The sequence below is a fragment of the Gallus gallus genome, chromosome 1 (assembly GCF_016699485.2).
Source record: "Gallus gallus isolate bGalGal1 chromosome 1, bGalGal1.mat.broiler.GRCg7b, whole genome shotgun sequence".
Classification (NCBI taxonomy): Eukaryota; Metazoa; Chordata; class Aves; order Galliformes; family Phasianidae; genus Gallus; species Gallus gallus.
Genome location: NC_052532.1, coordinates 15,297,349 through 15,319,291, shown reverse-complemented (window position 1 = coordinate 15,319,291; position 21,943 = coordinate 15,297,349). Strand labels below are relative to the sequence as shown.

General features: G+C 46.5%; 1 protein-coding gene and 1 long non-coding RNA gene across 4 annotated transcripts in view; both read right to left on the bottom strand.

Annotated features, from left to right (window-relative positions):
* Nucleotides 1–16,406, bottom strand: part of SLC2A13 (solute carrier family 2 member 13) — a 136,265-nt gene extending 119,859 nt beyond the window's left edge. For both annotated transcript variants that reach the window (XM_001232939.7, XM_040656984.2), the window contains exon 1: nucleotides 15,695–16,406. In XM_001232939.7, the coding sequence (XP_001232940.3) occupies nucleotides 15,695–16,244 (550 nt within the window). In that variant the 5' untranslated portion in view covers nucleotides 16,245–16,406. The remainder of the gene's footprint in view (nucleotides 1–15,694) is intronic.
* LOC121108850 lies at nucleotides 1,023–11,372 on the bottom strand. Of its 2 annotated transcripts, XR_005843489.2 has the most exons (4): nucleotides 7,315–11,372; nucleotides 7,151–7,227; nucleotides 6,013–7,071; nucleotides 1,023–5,912 (listed from the first exon to the last, which is right to left on the bottom strand). It is a non-coding gene; the product is annotated as an uncharacterized LOC121108850 (long non-coding RNA). The 2 variants fall into 2 exon arrangements; XR_005843488.2 differs by having other exon boundaries at nucleotides 1,023–7,071.
* Nucleotides 16,407–21,943: the final 5,537 nt, after the last annotated feature.

The window sequence follows — 21,943 nt, the reverse complement described above, 5'->3', positions numbered from 1 at the left end:
ATGGCACGCTCCATGATCTTCAAACTAGTATGGGGCCTGGATTTATTGTGTTTCAAGAGAAAGGTTGTCTTTTCCAAGCCTTCATCTTAATTAGCATCATGATGTCACAGTGTTGAGTTTGTCTGGGTTCCAGGAAATCCAGAAGGATCACCCTTTTCTTATCCCAAAAGACACTACACATCACTTTAACTGCTGAAGGTTGCATCTAGAACATTTTCTTCGATGGGGATTTCACAGATCACCATTCCATGGACTGCTGTTTGGACTCCAGCTTGTAGTGGTGTCACATCCTGTCAGCAGTACTGATGTGATCCAGGGAACAGTCACCTTCAGCCTTGTATTGGTTTAATAGGTCCTGACAAACTTGCACAGTGTTCTTTCTGATCCGGTGTGAGCATTCATGAGACTCACCTGGCACAAACCTTACAATATTTCAGCACTATCACTAACAATCCCAATACACTGAAGCTTATATTCTCCGGTTGTAATCTAATGATTTGTATGGATGAGCTAATTGAGACACTCCTCATTTCATGGTGTGATAGCTGCATGTGGCCACTGAGAGCATGGCTTGTCCCTTGCATCGCTGTAGCCACAGCTGAAACGCACCACCCACCAACTCACAGGGTCCTTGGTCCCTCTGCCCCATTAATCACAGAACCAGCCCATAAACTGTTGACACATGGCATGTGTGCTTTACATGCTAAGGAGAGCAAGGTTGTTCCTAGTACACGGCAGTTTAGTCAACACCTTAAGTCCATAGTCCAAGCGCTGCACATCCCTTTGCTTTGTAAGGAGCAGCCCATCAAATATCTATCTTCCATGCAAGTCCTCCCCAGAGCCTGGAGCTTCCCTCTGCCATTTCCATGACAGCTGCTTGGTGCACGTGAAATGTAACAGTGACAGGAGACCACCAACATGATGAGATGGAGAGAATCCAATAAGGACCTCTTAAGTAAAGCAGTTAAGTCCTAGAAAGGGTCTTGACTATTACACAGATCTTGCACTGGACTATCCATATTAGACGGAAATCTTCACTGAACAGTACCGAACTTCATGCCACATGGGTTTATTCCTAGAAAGGACCTGAGATAGCCTAGATCAGCAGTCACAGCTGCAGGGCAAGGCCATGACTCATGGCATAACACTCAAGCTGTCAAGGAATACTAAGGGTACTTTGGCCTATTTTGGTACGTATTTACTTCCCTCAGTCACTTCTGCTGCCAACAGGGAGATGTTACAAGTGAAGAATGAGGCTGTTGCATCCATGGAAGACAAACAGTGGCTGTCAAGGGCTAAAAGGAAAAAGGAACAGATCAACTACTCCATTACCAATATCTAATAGACAAAAGCTGAGGAGTCTCAAAACTAATCAGGAGCAGGTGGGAGGAAATCACTGCTGCATTTTCTGTCAGAAGTGGATGGCCAAAGAATTTGCTAAAAACAAGGCTGTGAGGCTCCAGGCCTTGGGGGAGCAACTGGAGGCAGGCAGAAATCCCAAGAAAACCTACGTGGCTTTCAGCTTCTGACAACTTGCAGTCTCTTAGACACTTCTAATGTAATCCTGCAGATGCAATCCAGCTAACAGGACTGCTTTATTTAAAAACTTGCTTCGTAGAGCTCCTTGTTTAATAATAGTGTTCAAAGGACAAGGATGAGAAAACCCAGATCACAGCAGGGTCAGAGCACATGCCTCCCCTGCGTGCCCTTCCCCAGCCCTGACCATGCTCCAGGCACAGTGGTAGCAGAGCGCTGAGACAGAGCTGGAAGTCAGCCTGCAGGCACAGCTGGGAGGGCATTCTGACATTCTCATTCACTTTTGTTAATTGGTACAAAGTAGAGATGGATACCCAAAGCACTCTCCTGTCACTCAGAGATCAGTACTGATTCCCTCCTCTGGAAGTCTTCTCTTAATGGACATGGGCACATGAAACTGAAAGAAAAAAAGCAATCTCAAGAAGAACTACGAGTTGGCAGTCAAAGTGGTATATTTGACAACGTCCCATTCCAGTTAATACAAATGCAAGAAATACCCATTAAGGCAAAACCTGCTTATCCTGTGAATTATACTGCATCAGCTGCAGTAAATCAAGATGACTAAATGGACAACACAGTGTGCTGCTGTTTAAGCGTGCCATCTTTCAGCCTGTGAGTGCCTCATCTTCCTGTACTCTGAGGCACAGAAACTACGGGGAGCCTCTCTTTAAGTGAAAAGACCACTGCCCCAAACCAGCACCAAGAAAAACAATTCAGACCAGATCTCTCCGGAATACAAGCCTCACAAGCTCTGCACTTGCAGCAATACTTGCCCTTCATAGAGAACATTTGTAAAGGAATGTTTGTACTGAGGATAATTGATGGTCCTAACACTCAAGTGGAGAGGGAGCTCTGAATCCTCACCACTGTCTTTCCAATGAAACTGTGTGGTAATAAGTGTCTTCCATCTTAGTTTTCCCCTATAATCCGGTCACATTCCATCTGATCTTTTAATTACACTTTTTGTAAAGCAAGATTGAGTTGAAATATTAATTATTACAAACCTAGCTATGTAGAATTGAATTTTCACTCAGAAGTGCAAAAAAACAAAACCACTTTTCTTTACATTTCTAAAATGTCTGCCTTCCCCAAATCAAAACGGTCTGGACTGCTAATGGTACTGCAAAAGGGCAGCACTGGGAGGAAGAATTAATTATCCACTGGAGAAGAACTCATTAAACCGAGCACTATAGGTAACTACGAGTAGGACAGAAACCAGACATGAGAGCTTCTAATAAAGCACAAAGAACTAGCAATAAGCACCAAACAGCTCACAGGTGAATGCAATTCTGAGTTCCTTATTACCCACTCCTACTTTCCCACTTCATATTTGCACACAGTAAGAAATGAAACAAATAAGAATACTAGAATATTTTCCCTATTAAGAAGTTTTATAACCCAGTGCCAAGCTGCTGACAACAGGTCTAAATGTAGAAAAGTTGTGGAGCAGGGAAAGCAGAATCCCTATCTCTAATGCTTGCGACCTACTGCAATGGCATGAAAGCTTCCCAGGGTCTGTGCTTCCAATGCACAAGCACTGCAAATGCCCATTGCTCTTCACCTTCAGGTGCCGCATGACCCACATTCCCAACACAGCCAAGCTCACATCCGCATTCACCTGCTCTCTCTGAATTACACTGCCCTCTTTTCTTAAAGGACTTTTTAGCTGCTAAACCACACAGACCCTTCAAGTACCATTTCAGTTTGCCAGAGCGTAAAACTCAAACTTAACTATAAATTACCTAAAGCATTCAGCAGCAAAGTCCTTTAATTAATCTTGTGCCAACTGCTTTTAAGGAATAGAAAAGGCTCATGGGAGTACTTGAAGAATAACAACAGTCGGTAGTACAGGTGTCAGTTCTGAAAGTTAAGTCTACATTATTCCGCTGAGATTCCTCTTATAAACCTATTTATAGAGCTGGGTTGATTTTAGCCACCTTATTTTTTAGGATGATGACAAGTACATGATAACTTCTATGTATGTATCTATCAACATATTGCTGGTGTTTCCAGTCAGGTAGAATTACTTACTGTTACAAACCCATCTGGGAATTGTGTAACAACCATTCATTGTAATGGCAACAAATAATACCTGGCACTTCAGCAGGGCTCCAGCACCAGGCAACAGTGAGCACAGGGCTCTGACTGCTGCCATCCGGGCACTGCCAGGCACATGGGATGGAGCAGAGGGAGAACACAGGCTGGAGAGGAAGCCTGAGGAACTGAAAGAATAAAAATCAGGCTATGGTATGCATTCACAGAAACAGTTGTGTTGAACAGATTATGACTGATGTAATTAGATTTTTATTTTTAAATAACGTGTTACTCATGAGTCCCAGAATGCTTTCCTAAGACGCATACAAACATTGGGCACACCTTACAGAATGATGAATGGAGGCACGAAGTGCCACAGTCACTTAAAGTCAAGTCACAAGGAAGCGATGAATTGAGAAGTTACAGACCAGTCTCACGTTTCCTTAACAAAACCCAGCACATCTGGCATTGGGGGTTTTACTGTGTGCACATCAGGCCTCCCAGCAGCGTAACAGGCATTTTCTTATTGCTGCATTTTATGTCAGCCTGCCCTATGAATGGAAGAGTGAAGTAACCGTCTGCATGTATTTAAGTTATTTTAACACACGGCTCATTGTAATTCAACCTTGAGACTACAAAACTGTATGACGGCACAACAGCTTCACACTATTTCACACTGTGGGAAAATGAATTCAAGGGCATTTGTCTCTTTCCTTTGTATCAGTAGGAAATAATGTTTTTTTGGGATCTCTTGCTACTACAGCACACTCACTGTGCAAGCTCCAACTCCCAAGGCAGGCAACTCAAGTAGCTGTTTGCACTGGCAACATTTTCCGTGACTTAGAAAACCAATGGCTGCAATCCCTAACAGGACAAGTTTCCAGCATACAGAACACACAGAGCATTTGTAAAAACGAAATGCAGCAGAACAAACACATCTCAGTTTACTGTCGCTTCAGGGATGTATGTATTCTTGTGACTGATCATGCATGACAAATAGAAATCCAAACCAGAGCACCGGTGAAAAGCAGACACGACGGATCAAACACTTCTCAGTCCATTACTGCTTTAGGGACACATGTATTGGAGTGCTGGTAATGTGTGACAAACACAAATCTAAACCAAGGAGAGACATACATCGCTTCTGAATGACTCAGCTACATTGGGAGCATATTTACACAAGACTGAGAAGTATGCACACAGGCATTTTTCTGTTGCTCTACAACTAACTGAATCATTTAGGTTCAGAAAGAAACAGCATTTCTGCGAGCAGAATGTCATAGAAGACCAATGTAAACATTTCCAAATTAGTACTATGTGCTTTATTTTCAAATACCTGCTTGGAAGTCTTATAAACCTCTCTAACAGATCTTCCTGAAGTTGTATGTTCAGCTGCACCCCAGTACAACATCCATATCTACCATACATACCTACTTTCCTATGAGTCTATGACTACCTGATAAACAGATGCACATCTCTGAAGTACTGTACTAATTAGTCATTTATCCAGATGATGAGGCAAATAAATCAGTGCTGCCATAATGTCAGGGAATCACATTGGCTGAAAGCCGGTGAAGGAACACTGAATCAGGCCTCCTGAAGTTCTCTTACTGCCACAGCACAGATGAAAACTGGTTACCCTCTGAAAGTGTTAGACCATACAATCCCACATGATCTAAGCTGAGAAACATACATCCCTACTTGATAAAAAGAGGAAAGAATTGAGCCAAGAAACATACGTTAACACTTGAGATAAATTTAAAGAAGCAGAGAGAACTGTTGCATTCCCCAAAGCAGCTTTTCACATCTTCTCCTGTCCTCTACTGCACAGCTGTGGAATTCATTCCCAGAACAATCATCCTAAAAATCTGTACAACCGGCATCACCTCCTTCCGTTACACTTTTGTCCCCAGCACAGAATGTAACTTCTAATTAAAGCACGTAGTCATGTAATTGCATTGCATTACTTAATACCTCCATACGCACACTTCTTCAGACATTCGGATTCCTGCTTCACAGCACAACTGTCCGGGACACCTGGATCACAGATTGCTTCTCATCACCACTGGCCAGGAAACCCAGGGGTAGCAGATGGGTTACTGGAGTACAGCTATTGCTACTTCAGCACTCATGCTTCCAGTTCTCCCTTCTTGGGACCAGTGTAGGAGGCGTAGCTTCCCTACATCCCAGCTCAAAAGAAGCTCCCTTACAGGCAAAACTAGGCAACAAAGAAACCATTGCTGCTAAGCAGACACAAATCAAAGAATGGAATAGTTTGACTGTAAAGCGGTCCACAAGAAGTCCTCATCACACCGAGCATGTACAGCTTCGCTTCATGTAACCTGAGAAGGGGAAGAAAAGCAGCATTTATACAATAAAGTCCTTAAGAAGTTTCACTATTATAGGGTGAATTACTCAGAATTGACTTCTGGATAGACTAACCATAAACGTTCTAAATAGGTGGCTCAGATCTTCCTAAAGATCAATTTATGTTACAGAAGAGAAAGCTCTGCTGGTCTCGAGCTACCAGGAAGAAATCTTTTCTGCACCGCTGCGTACGTAAGCTCAGAACACCATTTCCCTCTGTGCAAGGGAGCACTCCACATCTAAGTGGATAATGATTAATCACCCAGATAGTACTTGGGTGACAGGCAAAGTAATTAACTTTGAGTCAGGGAGAGGCCCTGGAGAGATACAACGGACAGGTTCTGACTCCAGGGAATGAAGATTCAGAAGAGGAGGGGACAGGCAGAATCAAAGCCAAAGCACAAGCCTAATCTTTCCTTACTTCAGAAGTCACCACCAGCAGACACAAGCAAAACAACAAGAGAGCTTGACCTAAAAATTACACCTTACAACTAACTTTTTTCTTTTCTTGCAGAAGTACACAAGCTGTTGAATATCCTAACCTTTGGTTTATCTTCCCAAATAAAGCTGCAGGCTTAGGGCAGGAAAGGAGAGAAGCCCTTAACCTGCAGGACATTAGGATGCACAGAGGTCACCACAAAGAGCATGCAGGCGTAGGCAACCTTCCCCTAGAGTCAGACTTTAAGATAAACAGCACCTTTCCAGACAAGCTTTCAAATGATCTAGTAAAGTACATTCCCACTTTCCAGAAGAGAGGAACTAAAGAGAAGTTTGCACTATTTGTGTTATAATAATAATGCAAGAGCTCCTGTGCCCTGATTTCTGCTACACACACCAATAATTATTCCCAGGAACATTCTAGTCAATCATTACAATGGAAAGAAACTACTTTCTGTGCCTGACTTTTCCTCCCACCTACAAACAATACACAGCACAGAACCAGACCCCAGAACGTGGCTCAAAATATTCCCAGAGTAACTGAACTTCTGGACTAAAACATCTTGAATGCCTACATACAAAAGTTTGTATTTTCCTCCCTTGTTTGAGATCTTGAAGTTGCTGTTCAGACATGCCTGGTTTTCCATCCATCTCAAGCTTATCCATTGTGAACTGGACTGGTGAGGTCAGCAGCACCTATGATTAATGCAGCAGCAGGGTCCGTAAGGCACAAGTCTTAGCTGGTGAACTCAGAAGTGAATAAAACCAGTCTTACCTTTTCCCCTCAGGCAGAATCCCCATTTCTGCGCTGACATAACTACTACTGACCTCAACAGTCCAGTAATCAAGGACCTGTAAACAAACAGAAGTCACTTATAGATAAATATTTGCTGAAGCACACATAGCTCTGGTCTCAGCCAGCACTTCCTTCATGCTCACAGTGGCTCAGTTCATCTGCTGCCACACCATCTTGCCTGGATGTTATTCTCTGCCCAGGATCCATCATGGATCCAACCAACAACCATCAAAAATTAACTGATCAAGTCAAAAGAACGAGTAGTTCCAGGTGAGTTCCCTCAACTTTAGCCTCACAGATTAAGCAGAACTTCCTAAAAAGGCAGCTATTAACAGAAAATTAAGTAAAAAATAACAGGTAGGCAAAGTTATTTCTAACTGGATTAGGATTTTTGAATGCAGCACATTGACCTGAAACTTAGTGACACAAGAAAGAAAAAGTCACAGGAAACTGTGTTTCTTTTCCACTCTAATTCATTTGGCATGTAGGTAGATTCCAAAAGCACACTAGCTCTGACCAGAGGCATCTATCTTCAGGATCCTGGACCAGCTAAGGACCTGATGCTCTCTTCACCAGCTGTACAAGACAAGATTCTCTCCTTCATCCCACTGGGCAGGTGGGGGACAGTGAGCCTTGGTATAGCCTATTCCTTTGGCCAGTTTGGGTCAGCTGTCCTGTTGCTGCCTGCTCCCAGCTCCTTGTGCACCCCCAGCTCCTCACTGGTAGGGCAGCATGAGAAGCTGAAACATCCCTGGCTCTGTGCACACCGTACCAGCTACTAGTAAGAAAATTAACTCTGCCCCACTCCAACAGCAGAAGATGTGGCTATGCACAAAAACATCCCTAATATGGCCTTCCAGCTGCTGGAAGACAACCATCCTTTCCCAAAGTGATTAAGTCTGCAGGCTTATTACAATCACAATTACTGGCTTTGCCTTCCTGAAAGCTCATAGGTGAAACAGTGGGGAAAACTATGCGCAACTCCTGACCAAACGAGAAGAGATTTTGGGAACAGAAGGGCTCTAACTCCTTGTTTCTGTCCAGGATAGAAAAAGTTAAGTCTGTGGAAATTCCCACTTCTGGGAAAGGGCCAGAAAACTCTTGCCTTAGGGCTGCAACTAATGGCATAGGTTTCTAACATTATTTTTTGTCTAGACTACAAAAATCTGGGCTGTTGCCAGGTTAATCTACTTTTGGATATAGGTTTCTGTTTACACAGCAGGTCTGCCACCATTTCTGGCATTTTCTTTATGTCTATCATCAGGGGACAGACCATCAGGTGGTAACGTACACAGCTGCACATGCCCAGCTGGCTGCTTACACTAGAGAGCCCTTCAGTGCTTCTGCATGAGCACTGTGAAAATTCAGGGCTTCTCAAACACACAGCACCAAAGGAGAATGGAAAGTTCCAGGTGTGAGGCCTGAAGCTGCCTCCCAGGGAAGCCCCACCTCCCCTTTGGTGCTGCTCAGCCTCGCAGGGGCCCTCGTTAGTCCTTCCCCATGCTACAAGCATCAGGAACCACAGGGCTGCCAGGCTGTGCCTTGCTGCTCAGAGCAGGCAGAACGCGCTTGCTGTATGAAATGCTTGCTAGTGACAGCAAGCTCCAAGACTGGGGCCTGGTGCTTCTGGAAAACGTCAGCTCTAACAAGGGCCAAAAAGCCTCTCAGATCAGCCCCAGAGGGAAAAACCACTGCAGAAAGATTCTCCCTGGAGTTGGCAGACAAATTGCACTGAGAAATCAGAGCGGTGGGTGAGGAGTTGGGCCAGGAGAGCTGGGCGACAGCTCCTGAGCACAGGCAGCTGCAGAACCCCCCTCAGTGGGTGGACAGAGCATCTCTTAGTGATCCTTCACGCACAAGTAAGCAATATCAATAAACACGCTTTTGTTTTTAATACATACAACTGCTTCAGTGTCTGAGCCCCCAAACACGAAGAGAAGAAAAAAAATGGCACCCAACAAACAGCCTGAGAGCAACCTCCAGGGTACAGGCAGCACTTCGGAGGAGATGCTGAGGAGCCAACACCTGAAGGGAGGACACCAGGAGTGAAAAGCAAGCTGTGCCCCAGGACAGAGACACAACTTTTCAACATCCTTGCTGTTTAAATGAAAGTAGCTAAATAAAAGATCCAACGAAACAGAGAATAGTTTACTAATGCTATGGCTCCAAGCAGGTTGTGGCCCACGCACAGACAAGTGGGGGCTTGGAGAAGAAGGTGTGCATCTCACCCATGCAAGTGGATGTGACCGGCAAAGGAAGAAGGCACCAATACTCTGAGCTAGGAAACTCAGCTTCAGGTACTGGCTATGCAAATGTTCAAAGTGAGAAACCACCGAGGAAAACCTCACTCTCAAAACAGACACGCACTCAGATTAAAAGCCTCCAGCACAACACAGGAACGTCAGAAATGGAATGAAAAAGAAAAGGAGCTTTTTTTAAGCTTCATTTCTTCCACAAATACCATAAGCAAATCATATTCTAAAATGGTTTTCATTCCGGTTGTATCAGAAAACCTACAGAAGGTTGTGAAATGACTGAAACTCTCACCCAGAGCTGTGTTCCACAAAACCATTCCTGAGGCCCATAAGAATTCCATGGTAACAGCGTGCAATACGGTCACAGTGGTCTGAGTTGAGTTCAGCCATCTTAGGCAGAAATAACTGATTTTCAGGACCTCTGTAGGATTCTGAGGCACAAAAGCTTACCATGATTTGATGGGATAATCCCTAAGATTTCCAAAATGCTACATTTTAAAAGAAATTAACATATCTAAAAATCCAACTTGTTCTGTTAAGACGACAAAACACCACAAAAGAGCATACAATTATTGATAATGAGATAAAAAAGATAATTAAAAAAAATATCTCTGTTTCAGCATTTACTTTCAGTATTTCTTTTTTCACTGCTTCTCAGGAAGCAACTGATAAAGCACACAGTTGGATGCTCAGAATAAAAATGAAGTGCTCGTTCTGACAGCTCACCGAAGACAGCAGCCAGCATTTCAAGGCTGCTGCCGGGACTGTCCCCAGATGTCCTCTGTCACACCTCTCCTGGTGGGGCTGTTAGAAACTTCAGCCAGCAGGTTACTGAAAGCCAAGAGCTGTGGCTGAATGACTTTCTGCCTTACCATCACCACGCTTGGCAGTGGGTGCCACTGATCTCTTCTTCCCGTAGCAAAGCAGGCACTTTGATAATAAGTCCATTGCAGGATCCACACGGATGCTCACAGCAGGCAGGGAAACATTTGTGTTTAATGCTGTAAACTTCCTCCAAGCTGCATTTTTTTGTAAAGAGTAACAGAATCATAAAAGTTCCAATATACGTAACATAGTGACTGGATGCATTGTACTGTTTCAATATGAATGATAAATACTTGAAATCCAACAGGAAATCTGCCTTGATAAAACCACAGCAGTATAATCACTGCAGGGAAGGGTACTTGAAAGGATTCCCATGTTTCCGTTTCAAGGTTTATGAAGTACGGGACTTTCTTTTAGCTTAGACAAACAACAACACAAAGTGCCACAGAAAAGGGAAAACAGAAAATCAACACAACAAAATAAAACCCATGCAGACGCAGAAGAAACACCCTCATGACTTTAAACAACTTCCAGAAGAATCAGAAGCCCCAAAATTCTCTTAGCTACAACTCAGAGTGCATAACGTGTTATTATAACAGCTCCCCAAATACCCACCAAAGGCAGCAATACGCCGATCTTTGGGTACTGCACCATCAACAGCACAGCATCAGATAAAGCAATAACGGAGCAGTGCTCACTGACACAACAGTGAACTGCACATAGGGAACCAAAGAGGACTTCAGAAAACAGTTTTTCACCTTAACGTAGCCCCGGTATCCTGCAAGATCACAGAGACAGTCAGCAACTGAAGTTTCTTTCCAGGAATGAAGCAGATGCTCCTGCTCAAGAGCCAACAGATCAAGCATTTATGAGGCACAGAGCCAACTCTGGAGCACACAGTAATTCTGGCAGCTGTGGATGCTCTGCAGAGCAGCTCTGGTCAGCGGCCACATGGAGCCCATTCCAGCAACGTGGCTCTTTGTCTGCCGGTTCCCTTCCATCCCCAAGGCAAGCTGATACTTACAAACCACTGAAATCTGCGTTAAAAACAGACTATGAATCATGGATTGAAAATTACAGGCATTTGCCAAAGCAACACAACGTCTTTGGGGGATGAGGGTGACTTTCCCCTCCAAAATATACTAAGATATAAGCACCTTTACAACTGTGGTTGGTGCCCACTCATGAAAACAGACTGGAGGCTGCAGGCTTCTCACAGCAGGGTAGGAGGAAAGAAGAGGAGATTGATCTGTAATTTTCCAAGAGAAAATACACACCATCTGAAAAAAAAAAGTTCCGTAGCATACTTAAAAATAATAATAATAGGGAAAAAAAGCACACCGTTGATCACAGTGGTTATTTTGCAATACTTTCGCAGCATTTGTGGTAGTCCAGGCGATAAGGTGGACCTTTTTTGACCGCCGTGAAGATAACACAGAGCTGGTACTACGTGATGCAAGCACTTGGGTTATATTTGGTTATTTTCATTTGCTGCAGGAACCAGTCCCAACGGGAGAGCCCTGCACCATATGCCAGCCATTTTCACTCCTGCCTACTTCCGCGTTCAGCCTTATTACCTCTACTCAGAAAGTGACCTACATATGCAGTAACAAGATGCTGCCAGGAACACTGCGTATGTCACACTCAAATACAGCACGTGGAAAAGAAAGCTAAGCATTCTGAATGGAAAGCTGAGCAGGAGGCTCACGCTGCCATGCACCAGCAGTGACAGAGGTCAGATAGAAGACAAGGCACCTGCCCAGGCTGGCCCCACTGCACTGCAGAGCTGGGAGCAGACCACGCGCCCCTTGAGCAGCAGCTCTGCTAAGGGCCTGGGTAGTGAGCATTAAGCAGCAACCACTGATTAAAAAAATAACCCTCTTACTCAATGAGGAGCTGATCATTAATTGCATGCCATCTATTCTGCATGCTGAACAAGGCAGGGAAATCTAATCATGCAACTAATGATGTACGTGATAGCAACCGAACCCTGGGTACCTTCAGCAACTCTTCCTCCACAGACAGCACCTCAGTTTTGTTTGAAGCACTGATCTGAGCAGCACACCACCTAAAACACCACGCCATCACCCATGCGTGTCAGCTGAAGGCCTCACATTAACTTAACATTACCAGACACAGAAGTATGTTCCATATCAGTGCGTTTCTTCCTAGCTAGGCTCATACAAAGAGCTGCTGAACACATGTGATCCAGTTCTCTAAGCATTTGAGCATCACTCACATTTTTTTTTTGAGGAACATCCATCCAAACGTTATATTCCTGATGGCAAACTCAGCCAAATTCCCGGAGTTGTGGGCATCAGAGCTGCTCAGGAAAGGGAGTACAGGAGGGAACGATGGCCTCAGCTTTGTCCTTAATCTGTTTTGCCTCAAGTTTTCTGAAGAGCTTCAGCCTGGGATGGACATCCACCCACTGCATCCCTTCAACTTCGTGTTTAAAAATTCAGACCTGAAAAGGTCTCAGCATATTAGCTTGCTCGTCATGCTAACCGGGGTTTTCATTTCTTGCATTTCATGTATTCTGTATTTACAGTGGGGAGATGCAGGAGGGGGACACGTGACTTCCCAGTCATAAACATCTACTCAACACTGGCAACAAATGAGGACTTCAGTTTGTCCTTGAGAGAAAGTCTACATTCCAGAAACATCTCCATCTGTAATCACTGGAGAGAAAAGGACAGTTCCATCTCTGAGCAGCTCTGTGGAAAATGCTGCTACATGGAGAAGACAGGCAAGTAAGAGATGTTCCTTATTTCAGCATATATCCTGTGGTTTTCATCCTGAAAGTTTAACCACAGCCCTTTCTAAATCACAGTCACAAGAAAAATGCCCATTTTATCCCATGGACACAATTAGCACAGATCCACACTGACTGAAGCCACACAGGCAGCCACCATCTGTTTTTACAGCACTGTCTGTAACACAGTCACTCATTTACTAAATAAAAGCAAATACACATCTTTGGAGCATAATTCATGTTGTGCAATCAACAGATCACTGCAAGAAAGATTTCAGTAAGGTATAAAGTCATACACAACTAAAAAGCTGTTACTGGTTTGTACACAGGAAAGCATTTCCCAAGACTACACCATTCTATCCGTGCACTTCAGCAGCAAGCACTCTAACTGAGGCAATGCTGTACTGAGCAGTCTCTTAAACCCACACAGAGGATGGTGACGCACTGGAACAGGTTGCCCAAGGAGGCTGTGGATGCCCCATCCCTGGAGGCATTCAAGGCCAGGCTGGATGTGGCTCTGGGCAGCCTGGTCTGGTGGTTGGCGACCCTGCACATAGCAGGGGGGTTGAAACTCGATGATCACTGTGGTCCTTTTCAACCCAGGCCATTCTATGATTCTATGAAACCCAGAGCTAGGAAGGTTGCACTCACTGCTGGCAGCCAAAGGGCTCTGAGAGAAGAGAGAAAACTTAAAGTTACAAGTTCTTTCGATTTCTAATTCCTTCATGACATCATCCAGGCTCCCTCTGGTGGAGGGCTCAGTGTGGCACTTAACGACAGACTGCTGGACTCAAAACAGTTTTCAACCCCATTTTTCTCTTTTGTAAAATAAAACTCATTAGGATTGGACTCTCACAGTGCTTCAGCGATGGCAATCTAAGGCAGTGCTGGGTTTCTGGCCAGAACCTCTTTCACGCATAAAGAAGAGCAATCTCTGATAAAAAGGAGAAAATAGCTACTTTTATTATATTTTTTATTTTAAACATTGTCTTCGTGCTCTAAAATTCTCAGGGTGCTTTGCAGTCCTTCCTTCAGCTTTCCAGGCCACAGCAGAACGATCAGCTCTCTCCCTGATGTGGGAAGAGGATGAAAGTCTCTCCCCAGACCACACTGAGATCTGTGGCTCCACAAAAGAGCGGCTCCTCAGCTCCCAGTTTCCATTTCGGTACTCTGTACATTAACCACCAAGTCTCACATCTCTCAGATGATGCCAGCGTTAATCATTCACAACGCCATAAGAAAACCCTAAGAAGCCTGTGCATCTCCCTGGGACACACATACAAACGACACACACAGTCACACCAGTGCTCCCCTTTCCTCTCTATCTCCCCCACCCCAAGACGACATTACTGCAGCCAGTTATGTCCAACAAACCACAAGAGAAGCTTCACAAATGCAGAAGGGGGCCACATTCCACATTTTTAGCAGGTACCAGTAAACATACGTGCTACATAACGCCATCAAAATACCCGTTCTGCCCTTCCGTATCAAAATTGTTTTGTCTCCTGAAAATAACAGCAAAGCTTATCAACATTTTGCAGCTTGAAGTTTGATTTAAAACAGCACAGGGCATCAGCATTTAAAGAAATAAATAGAAGCTCAGCACCCAACTCAGGGTAGGAAGACGGCCAGCTGCAGGAGACGTGCCTGCTGCACAGGGAAGCCAGTACGAGTCCTTTCAGGGATGGAGCCAATTTTGTTTCCAACAGCCTTCACTCTGACTCACTAACTTTTCTCCTTAATAAGACCGAATTGCATCCCACCAAGCATGTGTAAAAATTGAAAAATATATTCAACGGTTAAGGTACAGAATGTAGTTATGCAGAGAAAACGACTCTAATACTTCACTAGTCCTCATGCTTTCAGATAGCAAGGGTTGTGAGATCACAGCAAGACTTACTTCCCTCTTTTTCTAAGACTACATTCCAAATAACCTCACAGTGCCTACCGTGGATGATGAATACTACTCAAACTACAAGCTAGCAGAGTCTGGCAGGGTATCAGCTGAAGCACAGCCCAAGTCCTGGGGACATTTAGGATTTATGTGGCACAGAAAAGAGCCGTAAGGTAGGAAAAAACATTCCTCATCACTTCACCTTCTGTGGGACAAGTATGAGAAAGTTTCACCAGGCGCATCTGCTCGCGAGCGATGCGATACAGACAGGTAGGCAGCCCCAGAGCACGTCCTGTTCTGCCGGATGCCATAAATAAAACCCGAAGCCTTCCAGAGCAAACATCTCCGCCTCACGATTACAGCCTGCTTCTGTCCCCACAACACCCCTTCAGCGCCCAATGGAACCGGAACCGTGTGGGCAATCAGGAGAGCGGTTTACAGTTCAGAAAGGCAGACATCATCTGCTCACTTCTGGCACCCCAACCGCACCAGGTGAAGGTTTACGAGGTGAGCTGTGAACAGAGACCCCTCAGAGGTCCACGTGCAGGGCGGCAGGGGGGGCAGCAGCAGCCCGGAGGCTCTCCGCCCCACAGCGAGCAGAAGGAAAGAGGACGACCCCGAACACCCTCCCTTCCCAAACAGGGAAATAAAAACGTTTCGGGACACAAAGAGCCACGTTTCGGCTTCTGCCGCCGCATTACATAAACGCGGCGCGGGCAGAGCGGCTCGGACCCGGCTCCCGGCGCGGGGGGACCCGGAGGACGCAGGGACGGAGGGGCCCGGCCGGCACTCACCGATGCCCAGTCCCACCACCACGCGGCCCCCCAGCAGCGTCTCCTTGTCGCGGGCGGCCGCCAGCACGCCGGCCCCGGCCGTGAAGAGGCCGCTGGCCAGCAGGATGCAGGGCCGCCGGCCGCACAGCCCGTTGAGGACGCCGCCGGCCAGGGCGGACAGCGCGGCGGCGCCCACCGTGCCGGAGACCAGCAGCTCCTGCCAGAGCGCGTCCAGGTTCAGCTCCCGCTTGAGGAGCAGCAGGGCCCCCGACACCACGCCGGTGTCGTAGCCGAAGAGGAAGCCCCCGAGGGCGGAGAACACCGACACCACGTAGACGAAGCCGGGCGTTTCGTCCCGCTGGAACTGCCGCCGCGCCGCCCGCTCCAGCTCCGCGCCCGACGCCGCGCTGTTCAGGCTGGAGCACGACTCGGCGGCGATCAGGCTGCGCTCGCCCGCCGCCGCCGCGCCCGAGCCGGCGGCTCCCTCCGCCTGCCGCCGCCGCTTCTCGCCCATCAGGTTGCTCAGGCTCCGCAGCGTGTACTCCACATTGTCGCCGGCCTTGCGGGACATGGGACGGCCGCGGCGGGGCCCGCCCCGCCCGGGGGAGGGCGGCTGCGGGGCGGCTCCGGACGCGGCGGCTGCTGGCGCTCGCCCTGCCCGCCCCTCTCGGGCCGCGCTCAGCCGGGCCGCATAGCGCCCGCCGCCACCGCCGGCCGGACTTGAGGGGAAGTTGCCGCCGCTCCCAGCGCCCGGGCGGAGCCGGAGGCGGGGGCGGGCGGGGACAGCCGCCAGCGCGGCCCGGCGGGCGCCAGGGGCCGCCCCTCAGCACTCCGCGCGTGCGCCGAGGGCCGCGCCTGCGCAGCGGCTGAGCCGTGTGGTGGCGGCGCGCTGAGGCGCCGTCCGGCCGCGGGCTGGGAGCGGCTGGTCCGGTGCCGGGTGTCCCGCTCCTCCCCTGGCCCGGCGGTCCGCCCGCTGACAGAGCCCGGAGTAACGGGCGTCGCCGCCTAAAGATCGCGGTTAAATGAATAACTCTACCACTCGAATAAAGGCAAAACCTAAAGCTGATCTTCGTCGTTTTCTAAAGCTCCGAGCGGCAGAAGCTAATGGAAAAGCAGAGCAGTTACACACTGAGGAACAGATGTGTTAGCGTGTAGGGGAAACAAGCCCGGGGCTCGTGCCCGCCTTTGCGCTCAGTGGCAGCGGAGCGCAGCGACCTGATCCTTCCGTTTCAAAGCGTTTTAACTTGGGATTCTCACGAAGAGCGTGAAGGGGAAGATTCCGCTCAGACAGCACAGCGGTATAACGGGCCCTCCCGGCGGTTCGGTGGGAGAACCGCGCCTCCTGGCGGCGAGTGCCCGAAGTACGAGCGGGTGTCTGCCGGGAGCCGCGGGCTGTGCCGGGCGGGAAAGGTCCTGTCAGGGCGAGACCGCCTGCGGGGCCTCAGCGCGCTCAGCCGCGTTAGCGCAGCCTTCCTGCCCACCTCACTGCCGTCTGCTGGGGTTCTCCCTACGAGCCCAACCAGTAGATGGAAAATGATGGCAATTCGGTGGGTCACAGCTGTTCTCAGCCCACGCCCTGCACGTAGTACTAGCCTTAGGGATTAAAACTTTAGGAGGGGAGCGCAAAGTCCAAAGGATGCACAGAGCCTTTTGCCTCTGTGTCAGGGCATCCTGCGAAACACTGATGCGCTGTGCTCAGGTAATGCCGACTTGAATGGGTTGTAATAAAGCTATGTAGTGACTGCAGTGACAGCTGTGGCACTGGATGGTTAAATATAACTCAGCTTCCATGTCTGAGAAGCCTCGACCAGGTAAAAACTGAACATGTTAGCACCCAGTTGTTTTTAATTGAGATTTGGATAATATGGTATCATTGGTACTGGGCACTCCTTATTGCTTTCAGCCGTAGGACCCAGCCCAGCACTCCAGCAGGATCCAGGCAACGGCTTACATTGTATCACTGGGAATGAGGTTGTGCTACAAGAAGCCATCCTGTCAGGCCCAAGGCTCTCCTGGAGCAGGCTGCCTCACATCTCCAGAAGGCCATCAGCAGGGAGATCTGCAATGTTCCAGAAGCCTCCTGACTCACCCAGTAAGCACAGTGCTCGCTGCTTTCATGTGGAGGCCCCAGTAAAAAATGTGGGACACAGTGCATTAAACAGAAGACAGTCACAGTAAATCCCCAGCCTGAGAGGAATGCTTGTGCAGAATACTGTCACAGCAGCTGGCTGTCACAAAAACAACCTGTCTTTTTAACAGCCACCTCAGAAGCTGGAGACGTTCTGTGTGCTATAGTTAATACAGACTCAGGAGAGCTAACAAAAAGCTTTTTTTCCATGGCAGGCCCAATGCAATCAAAAATAGATGTATTTCTTCTCAGATCATGCTGTCAGGATTATCTCTTAAAAGCATTCCCTGAAGAAGCACAACAAAGAGAAGTTCAGATGCGGGATATACTACACCAAAGACCGACTGCATGAGAAAGAGAGAGGATTTGTTTGGCTTCTGTATAGATCTTTGTTATTGTGATCCTCTCTCCATAGTACCTGGATTTCATGATAGCAGCTGCTTCATAAATGATTTCACGGTAATGCATGGGGGTCAGATCCACAGATGGATTTGGGTGGACTTCAGGCATGTTATTATTTCAGGAGAGCTTAATGTTTAACTGCAAGACTTTAAGATTCACTGCACTGGCTCATTCTGTCCTGCAAGGTCTGTTTGCAGAATTGTTTGCAAGGCCGTGTTGTGAACTAGATCAAAGGACCTGTCCAGCTTTAACAAATTCAGCTTTGTACATTTCATCATAAAGCAGGAATAATTAAAGGATTGCACTGCTTATATATGGTTAGTACATGGCACACATCAGAAGATATCTTCCAAAAAGCTACTGAGAGCTTTGTGTGTATGCCCAGACCTCCCCCACACCTGAGTATGTGGGAGTTAGTTCCCATCTCGGTGTTTATTGGCACTTGAAAGCAGGTGGATTGATGCCTAAATCTCCTGGCTGTTTCAGTCTGGCCAAGATGCACAGCAAGATGCAAGCCTGTTATCCTAGAGGTGAATGCTGAATTGCCTCACACAGGAAATGGGAGACCCAAATCACAGATTTGTAATCCTTCCCATTCCTGCTTTGTGTTTTCTTTCACACATACCGAACCTGATTACAGCCAACACCAATAGCTGAACAAAAGTCACCCTTCATATACACATGCTCTCTTCCACTGGACTCCTTTACATGGAACTGTAACTTCTTTCTCTCTTTATGTGCAGGGTGACTTTAAAGCTAATTATTTACCTTCTACCTTTGGTGTCTGAATATGTAAACTAGGGCAACACTGTTGACGTCCTCTGTAAAATCCATTCAAAGTTAAAGTATAATGAATTTATTAGTAACGAACCTACTGAAATTATTAGGAAAGAACCATGTGTTTAATCCTACTGCTCAAATGTTACAGATAATTTACTTAGCAAGTAGAAAAGTTACAGTATCAGCACTGGAAAAGGCTGTGGATGGTGGTGCAAGAAGCTGACAAAACGGTGTGGTGACACGTTCCTTACCTAATAGGCAGAGCTGGCTGCAGTACAGCTGAGGCTGCAGAAGACTTCACACCACAAGCTTTTTTAATTTCATATAACTTCAGCAAAGTCACCATCTGAGATCACGTTTTGCATAACTGCTCTCTCTTTCATTCTAAATATATATTTATAAATATCTGAATCTCAGCAAATCCACTTCAGACCCATTGAAAACGCAATCGTAAGAAACACGTGTTTTCTGAAGTTACATTTTCTGTCTATTTTTACAGTCTCCAGCTTTTCCATGCGTTACAGCAGGACTGGATTTTTGGCAGGAGAACAGCTCCTTTCTGCCATTAGCTGTCAAAAGAAAGATCCAGCAAGCTTTGCCTGAAAGTCCATAGTAGAGTGGGCAGCAGATGTGCAGGAGTGTGCCTCCAGACCCTAGCGAGCTCTGCCTGGGTCTGCAGCTACATGCATCAGCCTCCCTCCAGGCTTCCAGGGTTGAGATGTAGCACTGTTTTAAAAAGCACGGCCCTGCACGTGCTGACAGTAAGGGGCAGTACAAAATGGAGGTTTTTACTATTGTACAATTTAGGGATTTTTACATCCACACACATGAAATGATGACTTACCGGGTTACAATCCTTACAAACTCAATTTCACCCTATAAAACTTGTAACTATTTAATTGTAACATCTGGCAACATCGAAAATCAAGGTGTTGGCACAATGCTACCAACAGGACACCCGAGGAGCAACTGCTCTTGATACACTGTTGTTTCAAACAAATATATGTCAGCACAGAATGGTTTGTCTGTCTGCCAAGGAGAACCCTCTCTGGGCGCCACATACACAGCTGGAGAAAAGGTCCTCCCCAGCAAGCCCTCCTCTTGGGATCAGATCATAACCACAGTAATCCATAGAAGATGGAGAGTTCATGGGAAAGACGCATGCAGGGAGAAGAGAACCATGTGCAAAACATTCATTTTATTAAAACAAACAAACAAACAAAAACCAACAACAACAACAAATAAGAAGTAAATAAATAGGAAAGGCTTTTAGAGTTTTGCTTGACTTCATGCTATTCTGCATTCCTAGAAAAGCGATGGCTGACCCAGCATGAGTTCACTGCTTTATAAGCTCTCCCCTCATCAAAGTAAAATCTAACCTTCAAATTAAAGTCTCAAGAAGTGGAAGCCATATGTTTCGAGTGGCAGGTTAAAAGCTGTCTTTGCTGTCAGCTCTGACATTGCAGTGCCACTGAGCAGAACACCAGACGGAATTGCTTTATCTGAGGTTTGCAAATGAAGCTGAAAACAGACGGGGAGGAATTCAGCGACTGTTTCAGTGAGCTGGTCATATCCCGTGCATCTGACAGATGGTGAGGCAGTTAAAACGTGGTGTTTTTTGTTGTTGTTTGGGGTGAGGGTTTTTTTTGGGGGAAAGGGGAGGCAGAACTGTAGTGGGGGATAAGCAAGTTTGAAAAGGAAAGAGAACAACATGAGTTCCTTGTACAAAGGCAAATTACACATGGAGAGTGCCTAAAGGGGGCTGATATGAGCCTGGACATCATCCTGACACACGAAAGATGAAAGCCAGCACTTCCCATAGCAGCGTGGGAAACAGGTTGGAGCAGGAGCAGGCTGGGACTTTCATCTACCGTCTTGCTTATTTCTTTCTGTATCTGTACTTCAAAAGTCCTATTTTCACCCCAGTAGATAGGTATCTTTTTGAACCTTTTGGTCTGGTTTGTTGGACTGGCAGTATTCAAATCTATTACACTTTTTAATATAGGTCCTCCGTGAAATGCTTTATGGAACTCCCCTTAGAATTTTCATCAGGTTCCCTAACAAGCATCACACCTGCCACACTGATCATTTTAAACATGAGATTAAACACTCATGAAAATCACACTGATAGTGACTCTTGACTCCTTCAAAGCAACTGATAGTGAATATATACTAATCTCACAGGAAGGTTAACGCTGTCGGTGGGAAGTGTTGAGCAATCTCTAATATTTACTGCAAAATGATGCCATAGATTTTGAAAAAGCCTCTGTGAGCTTGGCTGTGACTCCTGCTTATGTGACACGACCCAGGGGCAGGGACACATCTGGGAGGTGCTTCTGACTCAGTGGCTGGGTGAACAAGGAGGGGTGGGAGTTAAACACACAAGATCTCTTTCTAGTGACCTTTAGAGGTATTATCAGTCTGTTTTTCACTAATTATGGAAAAAATCTGCATCTGCTTCTCTCTACCACAACAAATTATGTGCCTGGATAAAGCATATTTGATACCATCCCATTTTTTGTTGCATTGTAAAGAAGGCATTGAGAGGCCTCCCTCAGGTGTCTGTGTGGTAACGATGCACAGGGCCTGGGCAATTAAGGGGCACAGCTGCAGGGTCTCTGTGGTCCTAGAGACTTTGTGGTGTGTTGCACATGGCTGGAATATAGCTGTGGGTGGATACAAAGTATTTAGGAAGGATGGGCAGAGAAGAGAAATGGAGAGTCCTGCGTTATTTTAAGGACCTCCTTGACTATGCAGTACCCTGGTATCAAAATGGAAATGTGCATGCTGGGAGCTTCATTGTCAAGATCAGTGTGAAGAGGAACCTGGGAATGATGAGTTGGTGTGTTCTACATAAACCAGAAGCAATTGATGCTTTCTGCAAACTAGGCATCTCCTGCTTATGAGCCTTTGTCCCCACCTGGGAATCAATCGTCTGGTTATCTGCTGGAAGAGCAGCA